Source organism: Strigops habroptila, chromosome 1 (assembly GCF_004027225.2).
Source record: "Strigops habroptila isolate Jane chromosome 1, bStrHab1.2.pri, whole genome shotgun sequence".
Taxonomy (NCBI): domain Eukaryota; kingdom Metazoa; phylum Chordata; class Aves; order Psittaciformes; family Psittacidae; genus Strigops; species Strigops habroptila.
In genome coordinates this window covers 21,556,536-21,572,874 of record NC_044277.2, presented here as the reverse complement: position 1 = coordinate 21,572,874, position 16,339 = coordinate 21,556,536, and the positions used below count along the sequence as shown (strand labels likewise).

At 38.6% G+C, this 16,339-nt stretch overlaps 1 protein-coding gene across 12 annotated transcripts in view; it reads right to left on the bottom strand.

Moving 5' to 3' along the window:
• The window catches only part of RGS22 (regulator of G protein signaling 22), a 62,660-nt gene extending 47,179 nt beyond the window's left edge, over positions 1-15,481 (bottom strand). For all 12 annotated transcript variants that reach the window (XR_003990687.1, XR_004389890.1, XM_030480404.1 and 9 more), the window contains exons 1-4: positions 15,336-15,481; positions 14,647-14,675; positions 11,855-11,917; positions 3,479-3,700 (exon numbers count right to left, since the gene is read on the bottom strand). Coding sequence is in view for 10 of the 12 variants with exons in the window: in XM_030480404.1 (XP_030336264.1) it covers positions 3,479-3,700; positions 11,855-11,917; positions 14,647-14,675; positions 15,336-15,360 (339 nt within the window). In the remaining 2 variants the exon portion in view is untranslated. The remainder of the gene's footprint in view (positions 1-3,478; positions 3,701-11,854; positions 11,918-14,646; positions 14,676-15,335) is intronic.
• Positions 15,482-16,339: the final 858 nt, after the last annotated feature.

Here is a 16,339-nt window from a genome sequence, read left to right as displayed (position 1 = left end):
AATGCAAAATAGATGTTCATAATATTTTTGAAATAGGAAACAGCTAGTTTTTCTGATTTCATCACATTTTATAAATACCCACTATTTTTCCTCAAGAATCTGAAGACTAAAAAACACTTAAATTAAATTATACTCTCAGAATTAGAGCGCTGTAGATATTAATAACAAATTCAAACAAATAAAAAGCCAATCAGTTATCAAGTTTCTCACTTCTATGTTGAAGCTTTGCATAACTGCATTGCACAATGTGACACTTATAGTGGAAACCTAAGCATGTTATGAATCGGGCCCATAACAGATTTCTGCTCAGGCGGTCCAAGCATCAGTGCCTCATCAAAGCAGAAAGGGAGGTGCCTCCAACGAGTGGCCTGGGGGGTGAAAGGGATGCGTTGAACAGCGAGCAACACAGAGCCAGCTACCAGAAACAACGATGTCCAAGAACTTACACAGAGAGAAAGATCTCTGACTATGGGCCACAGTGATCCATAGCTGTTTCCCTTAGAAATGGCACACAGCACACTTCAATATTTTTTTAAGAGCGTACTTTTTCCATTCTTAGGGGATGAGCTGTTTTATTTATCTGAGGTGCATTTTTCCTTTTAGTGAAAGTGAGACTGATCATTTGGAAGAATGCAGTAACTCTCCTTGCCCATAAAAACAGGTGAAGTTGGGGCAAAGATGGATGCTACTTGCTATATCAAATAATCAGTTGTGTAGATTACATTTTAAATTTTCTTTCCATGAGCTAATATTCCATTTGGGACAAGGGTTATTCTGCCTCATATATATCTGTAGGGGATTAAAAAAATCTGAATTACTCAGAAAGTGGGTGGTTTCATTTAGAGAGAAGAAAATATTTCAAAATATGGAAAGCTTATGTTGGCAGTGGCTCATACGCTGTAATTTGTGGAGATGGAGACTAATTACTCCCAACCACACAGTGTATGCCTCTTTCTAACTGACAAGCTTTTTTGAAATACAAAAGATTGTCTCTTTATTTTGGCATTCAATATTTATGTATTTACTGAATAACAGCCCAGTTTTTTATCTAAGTGATTCATAACATGTTCACGTCTGTACGTGGCTGGTACACAAAATTGTATATACTATCGGAAGGAAAGAATCTCCACTCTTTCCCTTTCCCCCAGAGAAAGATGCTATATTTAATCTGATGGGTTTTGTTACCTTGGGTAGCTTCCTTACCCAGTCAGCCTTAGGCCTTGCTGGGACCCAATCCAGCAAAGCTTTTAGCACGTGTTTAAGTTTAAGCATGTGTTTAACTTCCCTTGATTAAAGTTAAACACATACTTAAGTGTTTTGCTGAACTGAGGTTTCTCTGAAGTAAGGTATGTGGGATGCCAGCCAGTTTCTTTCCATAGTTGTGATCAATTCTACCCAGCTCAGCAGGTTTTTTTCTTAATATGTTTTACACCAAGTTGATTTTGGCTGTTGATAAGAAGATATTTACCTCCATATCAATAATTTGCAAGCGTGCATGCACACATGCAGAGAACTTTTTTCTATCTATAAATTTGTAACAGTCTGAGAGGGAAGTAAAATATAGAGAAAAATACCACTGGGTGTATTTCTTAGGTAAGATGTGTTCAAATTCAGGCTGTAGCCTGAAAGGCCTACTAGGATTCTCCAACCATAGCTCATTTTCATTAGTAATGTGCCAGTCATGGCCTCTTAACGTGACTTTTTGTAGCAATTTGTAACATTCAAAGCAACTGTCAATCTCTTCAGTCAGTGTGAAGAAAGCAGTCAAAGGAAATAAGCAGCATCAGCCGATGCCTGAAAGATCAAATCCTATTTGAGTTGAACTGAACTACTTGATGCGGTTGGTCTGGGATGACTTCTTCTGGTTCAGTCATAGGGTAGTACAATGAATAAAGCTGGCTTCTTTCACCTTGTGTAGTTGCAGTAACAATTTTTGGTATGCTATTTTGCAGGCCATTTTGTTCCAGCTCGGCCTTGAGATGCCAAGGCGTCATCAACTGGGTGAGGAAGGTATGTTACCTACCCAATAAAGAAGGAGTCAAAAATAAGAAAAAACATCACCCAAATAGAGGAGAAAGTGTACTGAGGCATACCACTCCTCAAAAGACCATCATCTATGGAAAATGGGCCAGAGAAAGCAATGTGTTCTTAAATCATATAGGAGCCATGTTGCTCCAACCCACATGAAAGATGTAAGCAATAATAAAATGGCTTTAAATTTGTCAAGAAAGGCCATCCACAGTTGGACTGATGTAAGGTTATCCCACAGAGCGTTAGCCACACTTGCACAAGCACACAGCATTTCCTCAGTTGAATCCTGAGAGCAAGTAAGAAATCAAGAATAGCTCTTCTGGTTTTGTGCTCTTAAGCAAAATATTTGTGAAAATAAGTATTTAACATGGTAGGGATGTCTGTGAGCCTTGTCCTGTTGTAGCTTTTTTTCAGTCTAGATGCAGATAATTGCAATCTCACATTCCTACCATTTTGTTAAACATCTTTGCCTCTTGACCCTTCTCAAGACTGTTTTCTTTTATGAAAATCATTAAGCTCATACTAGGCAACGTAGCTGTTTGTTACAACTCCCTGATTTTCTCTCAGCTTTCCAGCCACAACATAATTTAGAGCAGCCACTTCTAAAAATACAGCAAGACTTTAGCCTGGCCTGGAATGAAACGAACTGAAGTCACATCAGTCACACCAATGCAAAGTAAGCAAGAAAAGAATAAACGAACTATCCCAGTGAAATATTTTTTCTCTTCAAAAGCTGTTGCTTAAAGGTAAAGTCCCACAACTAATTATACTGTCTAGTATTCTTTCAGGTGCATATGGTGCTTCAACTCCTGATTTTAACCTGCATAATTTGGTGCTGAAGAAAGCCCTGAAAGTAAAGTAAACAAGTAAGAATACCAAAATTGATAGTGTCTGAGCAAGTCAAAAACAAGATTATTTTTCTAAAATCCAACCTATATTTCCATTAATTTAGCTTTCTTATTGCCAAAGATTATTTTCTCTGGCCATTTCAATTGATGCTAACCATGTAAATCCTTTGGGAATTCATGGAAGAGAGACTTATGTGTTGCCAGACCACAGATGAGCTCATAGCCACACAAGGAAATTAATTAATAAGGAAAGACTGAGATGCATTAGTTTCAGTCAATTTTCACATTCCAGGGATCACTAGTAAAGTAACTGTTGTCATAATATTTTTTCTTTTAATATTAAAAAGTATTCAGACCACACAACTGAATCCTGCCCTACAGAATCTTCAAAATTCTCTGCTACAGGATGTGCATCTGTAATTCCATTCACTTGTCTGCTAGACACATGTGCATTGCTGGGCATAATTTGGCCCATCATTATGTTTTCCTAACATAAATTAACATTTTTCCCAAGCTACCAAGCCAAACACAACAAAAACTACTGCCAGTATCTCTACAGTAAGATCTAAATATAAACTCACGGGCTATAAGATGCTTACCATAGTGTTGTAATTTGTATCAATATTGAAGGGTGGAGAAGCACCGCGCATTTTGGAGAGCTGCCCATCATTCTTTGCTTTCCTTAGAACATCATAAGTGGGATTTGGAGGTTTCTGATCATGCAGACTTTTTTTCAGCTGGCTTTCCAGGCGTCGTGGGGCATCATTAACAACTTCAAAAACCCCAAAGTCAGAGTTAAACTTTACTGGCTGGGCGAAAGTCTGTGAAAAAAAATTGGAAAGTTTATAACATTGTAATAAGGGAACTTTTCAATGTAAGGAAGTTATTTTTTATAGTATAGGAGCATCCTACAGGATGCAGCCTGGTATTATGAGGTTTCTTTCTCTTGCCTGCAGTAGCTTATGTTTGGGGCCTGGAACAGTTTTTTTCTGTATTCCTGTTCTTTAGCCTCTTTGCTGTATAGTTTTCCAAACCATTCCTACTTTTCGTCTCAGCTATGCTTAATTGTGAAGAATTTTAATTCATTCTAGATCACAGACCATTCTTTTTCACATGCAAATAATAGGCCCAGTACACAGATGTCTGGAATATATAATTCATGGTGACTTTAGTAACTGTTCAGCAGGGAACTACTTACCTATAGGATCAGATCTCCAGTGTTATTCTCCCATTCATTACCACAAACAATCAAGGCTTGAAAAGATTAGTGATGAAGCTGACCTTTTAAATGAGATGCATTTGAAGAGGATGAATCTGAAGATTTCTGTATGTGGGAACAGCTTTTCACCATACTGTTACTTGTAGGTCAAACACCTACCAGAACCTATGGCCTGTAGTAAGTTATACATCACCAGTTCAGATACTGTATGACACATGAGGTAGACCAAACTTCAACTTAAGCTATATAACTGTGACTTTTGTCAACTCAAAAAAACCCCTACCGAATGCATACACATTAAGACAGAGCCATCTTTCATCTTTTGAGCTCTGGTATTAGGTATTTCCCTGAAAGACTATCTTCCAAGTGCTCTTACCTGAAATGAAGAGAGAAAATATGAATGGATTTTACAAGTAATGAGGGATACCTAAGACGGTTGTGAATATGAGATGATATACAAGCAGAGCATATAAGCATCTCCACATGGAGCTGGAAGACAAGAAGGCATGTTGTATTTAAGAACTGAAGAAAATCCTGGCCATATCCAGATCCAGTGCCAAAATTCTTTTTGGCTTTGTTCCAGACAGGATCCCACCTGGTGTTTGTACAGTTGTCATTCCCCTGCACTTAATAAGATTATTTTGTTTTTTCAAGCACTGTGTTTTTCATTTCCTTTAACTTTTTATATATCATATATATAAAAACATAGACATAATTCATATACATACTGTATATGCTGAATACATGCTACATATAATATAGAAATATATTACAGACAATTTTAGTCTTCTCCACACCTATATAAGTCCAAAGTAACCATGTCAGTGTCAGCTATTTTGTTGCTTCTGTTTGAAGCCCCCTTGTTGATCAAAGTCTTGTAGAGTAATGCCCAGGATCGAACCATGTGGCTGCAACATGTGGTTACAACATTCCCTACTTATCCCATAATGTCTCACTGTGGAGGCTCAGCCTGGCAAAGCACGTAGCATGTGAGAGCTTTAAGTACATGGTTAGTGCCTATGACATCAGACTGTCACTGCTCAGAGCCATGCATTGAATTGCATTAGTCTGTTTAGTTACCGAACTTCAGCTGAAATTATGGCTTGGTTTTTGTTCTCTGACACCTTGTGCCTCTTTTAGCATTAATTTTCTCCAGGGTACTCTGCAGGTTTTAGTGGGTTTCCTCCAGATGTACCAAACAGTATTTTAAAGAGACTTTTATGTGTAGTAGATTACTCTGTACTTCGTTCAGACCTCCTCCCAGTTTGCTATGTGTACATTTCATTTACTTTCAAACCTGCTAACAGCTTTCAAGTGACTAACTGTGCAACCTTAATAACCTCCAAATGTATTCTTCCCTATTTATTTTTTCATGTTTTTAAAAAAGAAACAGAAGTACACTAAGAAACAAGGTGCATCAGTCTTTCAGGATTTGAAATTCTCTTGCTTGTGGAAAAAAAGCAAACAAAGTAAAAATTCCATAATACAGGGCTACGTGACTAGACGTGACCAGATTATGTTAGTTCCATGTTGTTCAACTTTGAAAACTAAGCAACAACATCAGTTTATCACACACATCTATTTTTACTTAATCCTTCATAACTAACTCTAGATCTCATTTTTTCAGTATACATTCTAATTAACTAAACAGAAAACACACAACAACTTAAATGTAGTAAAACAGATGCAAGTGACGATTTTTAAAATGTGAAGTGTGTTGCTATTTTTGGAGTCTGACTACAAATAATTTATAAGACAAATATACTAATGGAACAAAAGAACATACACTGATGGGATAAGAAGATTAAGACTTCATATGCTACATACTTGACTGAAAAAGGTGGTTCTAGTCCAGACTTTTGGGGTTTGGACCAAGGTGTAGTTACCTATGCCCAAGAACATTAAAGAGGCATAGTTCTTGTATTGCATCTACATTGCATGTAAAGCATTGCATACTTCGTGTATCAGTCAGAAAGTACCCAGTAGATACTCTTTACTTGACACTAGTAAGTCTGCATTTGGAATACTGAATCCAGTTTTGGGTTCCAAGTACAGGAAGAATGTTCATATATTCAAGTAAGTCCAGCAGAAGACCACTGAAATGGTCAGAGGCTGGAGCACTTTCCCTGTGAGGACAGGCTGAGGGAAGAGGGCTTATTTAGCCTGAAGAGGCAGCTCTAGGAGGACCTAGCAACAATCTGACAGTACTTACAAGGAGATTACTGAGAAGGTAGAGCCAGGCTTTTCATGGAGGTGTATGGTGAGAGGACAAGAGACCATGGTCAGACCATGAAAGAGTAGAGATCTCAACTGGATATAAGAAGAAAGGTATTTGTGTGTGGAATGGTTAGCATTGGAACAGGCTGCCCAGAGAGACTATGAAATCAGTTGTTTGAGGTTTTCAAGATCGAGAGAAAGTACCAAGCAACCTGGTTTCAATACTAAAGCACTGACTCTGCTTTGAGCAGGAAGCTGGACTACAGACCTCCCCAAAGCCCCTTCCAGCCTGAGTGACCTATGATTCTGTACAAATATCAAATTCTACCAGAGAGAGCATCTCATAAAATGATCATATAAAAGCATTTTAGAATAGTTTGGAATAGTTTGCTTACTTAGGAAAACTAGAATGATAAATCAGAATGTCTTTACAAGCATAATAAAAGAAGAGGTAAGTCCTGACCTCTTTATCTCATCCCAACCACAAAAATAAAAATGACAACGTTATGACAAAAAAAAACCAAAAAACAAATGAGAACAGGAAAGAAAAAGAAATAAAATTAAAATAGCATGATTTCTTGTAGGTAACATTTTCCCAGTTACAGCATAGGAAAGAGGATCAGTCAATCCATTTCCCTTTTGGTATGTGAAGAACTTTGGAGCAAAACACAATCTAACCATTCCCACACATTACAAGCCACAAAAAAAAAAAACCCAAAAACTGTTCAATACCCTGTAGTGAACTTAAAACCTTTTCCACAGAAGCCAAGTGCTGTAAAATCATACAATGTTTCACAGGACAGTAATGAGAGAGGTTTATAGCACCACCAATATTCTAGGTCACTGCAGTAACAATGAATCTCTTCAGTGAAGATGCCTATGTTAATGAGCAGGTGATAACCTACACTAGGAAGGAAGGAGGAAAAAATCATCCGTGCCAATTTAATATACTAAGAAATATCTTTCTTACCCCACATTTGGCAAGTGCTTTAGCTTTTTACAGACAAGTAAAATACACTAAGCAAAGACTAAGTGTATCATTCTCTCTCTAGTTTGGGCCAAGTTTTGATCCTTTGAAGATGGAGAGGGAAAACTCCAGAGACAAATTATACCTCTAGATGTTAAGAAAAAATAAATATGGTTTGGCAGGAGCCTTGAAGCTTGGGATTCATACATTATCAATTTAACACAATAAATAGGATCAACAAGGACTTGAGAATACCAACAAATAAGAAGTCTGCAGATTTTGCAAACTGTTTCACTCGGGCAATTCTCTCCTTGAACTCAGTATGAACAATGTAACTCAGTGTGGTAATCTCAGCTTCAGAAAAAGTCTCCAAGCAAACAACAATAAGCTGTTTTTCAGATTGTAGTACAGCAGTACTATTAAATAAATAATTGCATGTACATTTTTGACAGCAAAGAAATTTCTTAACTGTCAAATGCACATTGAATATGGTTTCAGCTGAAGAGTAAATAGAATACATAATTCTGAAACCTGAAGTTATACACTTAACTGAAGGGAAGGCAGATTTCTCTCAGTTTTCCCAAAACAGAAACCAAAACAGCATCCATCACCATGTTGCCAGGATGTCAGACATATAAGTCTCACTGTTCTCTGCTTTAACAGTTTTCAGATATACTTAACTTCAGATACACTTAACAATGCGTAAATATGCTCACCACATCCTACCCCAAATAATGTAGTTAGATCCCAAGAGAAATAGAATGACCACAGCTTGGCTGCCTCTTAGATCAAGGCCCTGAAAGGGTGGGAATTAATAGAGACCTCATCCAGGAGCTCTACCAAAACTTCCTTAGAACAGGTATGCATGTATCATAAATAAATGTCAGTGAGAGTCCAGACCAGAAGAGAATTTAAGCAGCTCTATGAAGTATCTGGAAAATTTGCACTGCACATGGTCAGTGGCAAATCTCCCATTGACTTTAATGAGACCAAGATTTCCTTTCCATTGATGAGAAAGGCACAGGTCACAATTACATACCACAATCTAATTAAGAGAGAACAGAATAACATTGTGAGTAAACCCAATGTCAACAAGAAAAGAAGTAAAGAATGCTTCTTTTGCTTCCTTGAACGTCAAAGATATCAAGCAAGTTCTAGTCCTGAGTAAGTCTCGACATAATATGCATATGAGGCCTCATAGGCATAATATGCATATGAGGCAGGTTGTGTTGGCACCTGCAGCCTCCTTCCACACACCTGGAAAAGACAAGAGGAAACTAATGAGCATGCATTGGTGCCTTGAATTGATGCATTGATGCATCAAATCAGTCACAGCCATCTTCAAAACAGAGAAGGGCCAGAAATATACAGCACAGTGGATTGCTTTCTGCCCTTTCCCTCATTTACTACTTGTAGATCAGGGCTGTTTCTGCTCTTGAGAGCAGTAGGTTTTCAGGACCATTCTGTTTTCTGAAAGACCAATCAGCCCAAACTTTATTACTTGGGCTTTAATTGTTTTCAGAATCATCACCTGCATCAAATCCTGGATCCTGACTACTCAGCAGAGAGCTTTTATAGTGAGAATTATTTCAAAAGAAGTAGTCTTCAAATCTGAAGTTGATAAAATTGTGATCACTTGGTAGCTTTCTGCTGCAAGGGAAACCCACAGCCAGGGACTTGCCACCAAGAGTGTCATCTGAATATGCTTCAACTGAGGTGCAGCTAGCTCTTTTGTTGCTAGTGCAACTCCCTGACATTGCAAAGAGGAGTGTGTCTTCATCAGGATCAGTGGTAACTGGAAAATGGGGGGTAAGGCCCCAGCATGGACTTGGAGTGGAACAAGTAGCAGGCAGCTTGCAGAATTCAGGAGAAACAAGTTGATATTACTGCACTTTCTTACTGAAGCCTCCAACACTGAGCTGGATGGCAATTCCTGACTTCCAAATCTTCATTCCTGGCTGAATATATTAAAACTGGATGTTTTAGATACGTGGATCGAAGATTCAAATTGTAGGGATGCCTGTCAGGCTAGAAATGGAAGTGTACCCACACCACTGTTTCTCTTAAATCTTTCATTTTAGATTAGTTACTAAGGAAGGTGTAACTCGTTTGTGTGTCATGTAATTGGTTTCTGCTACTGTGAAGTCACTGTACTACTGGCAACAAGTGCCCTCATGAGGTTTTTTGAATTATTTTATCTTTCAGAAGTATTTTCTGTACAAATTATCCTTCATTACAGTATGTAGATCTTTGGAGTACCTAGATATTCATGTCATATTGTAGTGAATATTATTATAACAACAGGATCACTTAACGGATATACTGTAAATCAAAGCAAAAAAAACCCCAATCTGCTGCTGCTCCAGCAAGTCCCCAGTAATACAATTTTCCATACACTACTGGTGCATTATAAATCAATGCAGAGGCAGTCTCTCAAAATAAGCATATGCTACCCCTGATTTCTGGTATCAAGTCACACAATATTTTCAGTTTAACTTGTTGCCTAACTACTAGCACACCTGGGTAATACTGTTCCCAGGCAACTGCATATAAATACAACAAGAATAAAGCAATGGAAATTTCAATGCGGTGTTTTAGTAGAAGCCTTCTGAGAAAGAGAAGGAAATTGGGAATATAAGGTATTCAAACCACAGAACTCAAGGCATTAATAGAACTTAATCCTGAAGAGGGTAAATCCTCAGGAAAAGATCAAAGAAAATAAAAACATTTATGAGAACATTACAGATGAAAATAGCTAATAGAGTACGTTTTCAGAAAGATATGTAAATATATAGAAGAGAGACCATGTGTCATCTTAGAAACCTAACAAGATTACCAGCGTAAAACAGTGTTTACTCGGGAGTGTCTGTAAACTCTTTTCTATGGGCTTCCAGAGCCATCAGGAATGCCTGGACGATCACTGCGGTTCAGAGCTGCTGAGCTGTGCCAGGACTATGGGCTGAGGAGCCCTCTGAGGCCAAGGAGAATTCTGGCCTCTAATAAATGTTCTGAGATCTGTGCACGTCCAGGGAGGCCCAGAAACTAATCAGGCTGAACTTCTTACCCGTTCCATCCTTTGTGATTTGGGGAAAACTTGAAGTATAGTTTCCAAATAAGCAGCAAAAGCATGGAGGATGGTATTCCTGTGCTAAGAACAATCCGACACATGGGAGGAGGCCTGGGTTTAAAAGCTATGTAGTTAGGCTTGGATTTAGGCAGATATTCTAAAGCAGCTGCAAGGGGAGGAAAAAAAAAAGGAAAAAACCCAGCCCTCTCACACACATTTTCTTCCACCTGTGTCTTCCTAGCTTTTTAAAAATTATTAGGAATCTTGCAGTGTGGTGAAAGTATGTAAAGGCTGAGCTCCTCAGGGAAGTCAGTATCACACAAAATCCACATTCTGATACAGAGTTAATACCTCCAGATTCTATTTTAAGATAAAAAATAGGTATGGAGAGTCCATTCTACCATCCTTAGTTCTGCAACTCCCATTATGTGTACTTTTACACAAATCTGTGGTGTGGCTCAGAGAGCACATCTATGTCCAGTTCAGTTTGGTAAGCCTGAATCATGACAATTTCTTCCAATGGTGGCTGCAACCATAGTCTTAGGTCCAAGGAGCATCAAAAAATATACTGCCCCTTCCAAATGCTGGTGGTGGTTCCTGCAACCAAGCAAGTTGCAGAAATAGGTGTATGTTCTCATAGTGCAGCCTGTCAGACTGCAGTCCTTTGGGAGTGGACAGGCCGTGGGGCAGCTCTCTGGTGGATCAGACCCCACAGGAGCCATGAGTGACACTGTGGAAAGGTCTGTGCCACTTTGCAGTAGAATAGGGATGTGAGGTGTGGGGATGGAGAGAATGGGGATAGTCAGGGCCAAGACTAGTAAAATGAAGTTGGGTGAGGCTGCCATGTCGAGGGAGCAGGACGGTATATCTGACTCTCACAAGAGTGTGGGGAGGCAGGGTAGCTGATGGGGAAAAGGAGAAAAATACAGGGCAACTCGTTAAATACAGGGCACCGGCAGGCACCGGCTACAGTGGTCTAGCTGCAACCAGATCAGCACACGAAATACAGTGTAAGGCTGCATCCTTCCGGCTGCAGATGGGAGAAGAAGAAGGGTGCCAACTTTGAGACTTGCAAAGCCATGAATGAAGAGACACAGAATTGGTTCCCAAGCTAAAATGTTTATTAACCACGGAGTGTACTGCCAGAATAATGCAAAAAGACAAACAGTTTTTATGTTGGCATGTTGTGATACCGGAATAGATGTGGACTCCTTGTACTATTTAAATAAGTATTTATATGTTTTTTTCATTTCCTATCCGTATTATTTTAGTGTGCTGTGGTTTAAATATATTAACTTGCAAAAGAAAATCAGAAGTGTAGATACTCTGTTATTTTTCTTGACACCGATAATAACATTGAACAATAAGAGTTGCTACCATTAAAATACAGATATATTGTATAAGCCATTAAACTACTCAGTGGCAAAATGCAAAATGTTCTAAGCTGGGTTAATCTTAGTAAGGTGTTTCTTGTATTTTGCAAGGCATTTCTGTAAGGTACTTACCGGAAGACTCAAAAATTCATTAAAGTATTCCACAAGCGTATCATCTGTGGCTAAGCATTCTTCCTACAGAGAGACAAAACCACAAAGCACGCTTGTACTACTGTGCACTAACATGGTTTGAATGCACTATGCCTCAAACAATGTTTTTTCCATGAGACATGATATGCAAACTTTTGCAAAATGTTGTTTCCCACTTTTAAGAATACAATCATTGTATCGTTATATTCTAGCCATTGCACACTGCTGAGGCCCTTAGCAATTTAAAAAACACACGTGAAGGTAAATCCTTTGCCAAGAAATTTACAGATAAAGTCTTCATAAATCCAACAGCCTCTAAATGCTGGAAATCTGCATGTTTACTTTTGAAAAAATGTGCATTAAGCTAGGAGTCTAAAATTCCCCACATTAAACCTTTCTCTCCTGCAGCTGGGAAGAAGGGGAGTATAAAAGTTCACTAGAGCCTGCTTCTCCTCCCACACTGCTGCTTGGGGATGTTTTGAGGGATATTTGGGAATAAAAGGGAGGTCACTGATCTATAATTTGGCTCACCAAGCAAGCAGTGTATGCTATACTTTGAATCTGACAGAACTGGGAGGCTTCTTGTTGACCTCATCAGAAGTAAAGACTGCATCTGCAGGTGGGTTTTGTACCCGTTCTGACCCCTGCGGTATAAATCCTACTAATCAGACTCAAAAACTGCACAGTAGAAATTAATCTTTTTTGCTACTGACAGATCACTAAGCATGGATCCCAATCTTACTTCTACTGCACTTAATACCACCCCACCCCAATTACCATTCAACAGAAGACAAAAGTAGAACATTATTTCATTGGTTTTCAGAAATCCGTCTTCAGTATAATGAAGACTCCTAAACAGTTTGTGATAGTTTCAGATTCTTGAATATTCTGTTATTTCTGTCTTGCAACAGAAGGAGAATTCACCCAAATCAAATGTATTTGCCAATATCAGCAGAGGTCTTGTGACACAAATCTTTTTTCTCTTTAAGTTCGTAGCATCAAAATGCACTAGTGAAGAATAGCATTAAAGAGGGGTTATACACACTGTACGTGGTATCACTTGTAGGCAGGCAGTATCTTGATCCAAACCCCACAGTGTCTAACCTAAATAGATTCAGTTTGTATTTGGGTAAGGAAGAAACCTTGAGCTAATGTACTTTAACATGAATTCAGGAAGGCTCCGATGTGCTGCATGACAAGTCAGAACGAGACCTAATAGTGTTTGTCTGGCCTTAGTCTGACAACATTTATTCTTTGGCAGTTGTGGTTGATGCTATGAGTGATACAGGACAGGCAAGTTAGCTCACACTCATTCCTGGAAAAAGGTGACAACCCTGAAAGCAATTACAGAGATCATGTGTTTTTTGGATCACAGGCCCATGGTTCAATGCAGTTACAGTACCATGGACCTACAGCTGTTAGGGCATTGATTAAATAGGAGAATTTACCAAAGTGTCTAACCCAAAGCATTTTGAAGTCAACAGAAAATCCTCTCCCGAATGTCACTGGGCAACCAATCAGACCCAGAAATCTCAATTCAGCAAGTGTTAGCATAATTAACAACAAAAAAATCTAAACAAGCTGCAGTCTGCCTCATGTTTGGTTTGGGCAATGCACAATTAGATTTGACACTGGTAAGCATGAATCTGAAGACAGCTAGATATGATAATAACCCATGAAAATATTTTATTGTTTCAAAGGACTTACTCAAAACAATTCATGTATTACTGGCTGAAGTATAAGCTCTTTAAGAATATACAGGTAACGTGTTTTTAATTTGCTAAGGATATAATTCTCTGCAGACACATATAACAGCAAGGAATGTAAACAGAGTGGTTGATTAATCAATAAAATGTTTATGATCTTATTAATGCAAGCTTTACTACTTACTTATCTTACTGCATCTATGCACAATATACTTTCCTTTGATGTTTGAAGTTTTTTTTTGTGGTCAGTGTTATTTTCATTTGAAAGCATAGTTGCACTTTCATATTCACACGTTATAGGTTATCAAGTCCAACCGTTAACCTAGCACTACCAAGTTCACCACTAAACCATGTCCCTAGGTGCCATGTCTACACATCTTCTAAATACCTTCAGGGATGGTGACTCCATCTGGAGGTATTTACCACTACAAGTAAGTAAGTATGGAGTATTGAGTAATTTCATAGTATTTTCTTAGGGGGGGTTATTCTTTATATTCTAAAATACTTAGTTTATTCTTTATTTACCACTTCCCTGGGCAGCCTGTTCCAATGCTTTACAACCCTTTCTGTGAAGAATTTTCTCCTAATACCCAATCTAAACCTCCCTTGATGTAACTTGAGGCCATTTCCTCTCACCCCATCGCTTGTGTCACTTCAAATAAGGTAACAGACAAACATATATACTTTTCAAATGGGAAGGCAAACTACAGAGAAATCCTACACTGAGCTATGAGCAGAGAGCAGAAAAGGTAGAATAAGGAGAAGATTGTTAACCTTGTCATGTTGAACCTTCTAGCTCATTATTTCATTCCTTCATCCTATTTCACTTTCCTTTGCATTTCCATCCTTCTTCTCCATAGTTTCCTGTTACTTTTTATTTTCTAGTTATTTTCAACCTAAGCAATTCTTTTCTGTCTGAGAAAATACCAAGAAATTACTCAGTACTCCATACGTACAGAGAGAAAAGAAATGAGAAATCAGACAACAGTTTCCAAAAATATATTTTGCTTTTTGTGTTCTACAGTTGCATGACAAAATGAATGATCAAGCTTTATAAAGCATACTTACAAACACTTCCTCTGTTATACATGGAGGTTCTGAAACACAAAAATGAAATATCATATGTTATTCGAGCAATACAGTCAAGCTTGTTCAACTACGATTACTGAACAGAAACAAAAAGTAGTGAGGCATGACAACCTTCCTGGATATTCTTAAATAAAATAACTTAGCCTGAGGAAATAAAATAAACTCTAAGAACATGCAGTAATGTCAACCCATGCATAAAAAGGATAAAGGGATAAAATAAAAAATCTATCAAGAGAATGATTGAAGTATAATTCAAGTACTATTTAACTAGATTAGTTCTCATATGTATCAGTTAACTTCATGTCAGCTTTGCTCTGCAAAATTGATTACTAGAATCTTGCTGGTTGTAACGAAAATCCTATGAGACTGGGAGCCTGGAAGAGCAAATATTATGAATCATATGATAAAATTTATAAAAATGTCATAGTTGGTGTTCTCAGATAACGAAATCTCACTCATTCTAGAAGAGTATTCTGTCTTCTGTGATGACATCTGAAGGGAGTAAAGTTCTGTCTTGAGATTAACAAATTCTGCTGAGTTTAAACCTAGCAGTTCCAAATCCCCCACTTTCGTATCACCATTTCTGTACCTAAGATAATCACGCTGGGGTCAGACCCCCTGTCTGACATAGATTTAGTCCATCCGCCTGCGTGGGAAGCACTACGTACCAGTGGTTAGCCTCTTCGACTGCATCCTGGATCTACACACATAAGGGCCAGAACATACACCTGCAAGATTACAACCTCATTTGCAAAGGTGAAATCCTTGACTGCAGACCAGAAATAGAAGCTGCAGAGTTCCTGGGCCTGGCTGGTGAGTGCTGGTCTGCACCAGGGCAGGCTGGCTCTGCTGCATGGCTCACAGCAAAGCGGGGTTGCTATGGCACTGCAAACAATGCACAGGGTGAGCTGAGCAGTAAGCAAATACTGCTCCTGCTGATGCAAATCTCCCTGAAGCAGACTTGGATATCAGGCACACTGATGATACGGTCCCAGAAGAGATGCCTGTGAACTAGGAATTTCAGGATGCGTGCAGCAAGAATAGAAATTAAACACTCTTGTCTTGACTGACCTAGGGAGTTCTTAGTCCAAAATGATATTCTATCTTCTCCTACATTAGCAAAACCCTCCAGCCACATGGGATTTTGCCTTAAAACAAATCCCCAAACATATGGCTAATGACCAATGGATTTACATCATGTATCAAATAATTCTGCATCCATATAGGTACAAACGGCTCCACTGTGGTGTGCCAGAAACACAACTTGCAGCCTTGGTAACAGCCTTCCTTGCTTCCTCCTGCTGCCAAAGCCCAGACCTAGCAGAAATCCAAAGGCAGCTACATGTTCCCCCAATTAGGGAAAAGTTTATAATTAGACTAGGTGGAAGGAGAAAAGACATTAAAAGACATAGAATAGAGTCTACTTCCAGAATGTTAGTTTCTTCGTTGGCTTGAGGGGGTATTCCAGGATATAAAAAGTCACATCTCCATTATGGTCAGCAAAAGCTAAATACAAAGAAGGAATTCAGGCTCCTATATGAGGATTTCAGTGGAATTTAGGTGTTCCACAAGTGGGATCTGAAAAACACCCTACCCAGCAAGTATCTGATCCTAGAACTGCATAAATTCTTCAGTCTTTCTGGCATGCAAGTTCTCTCAAAGATTCTGTTCT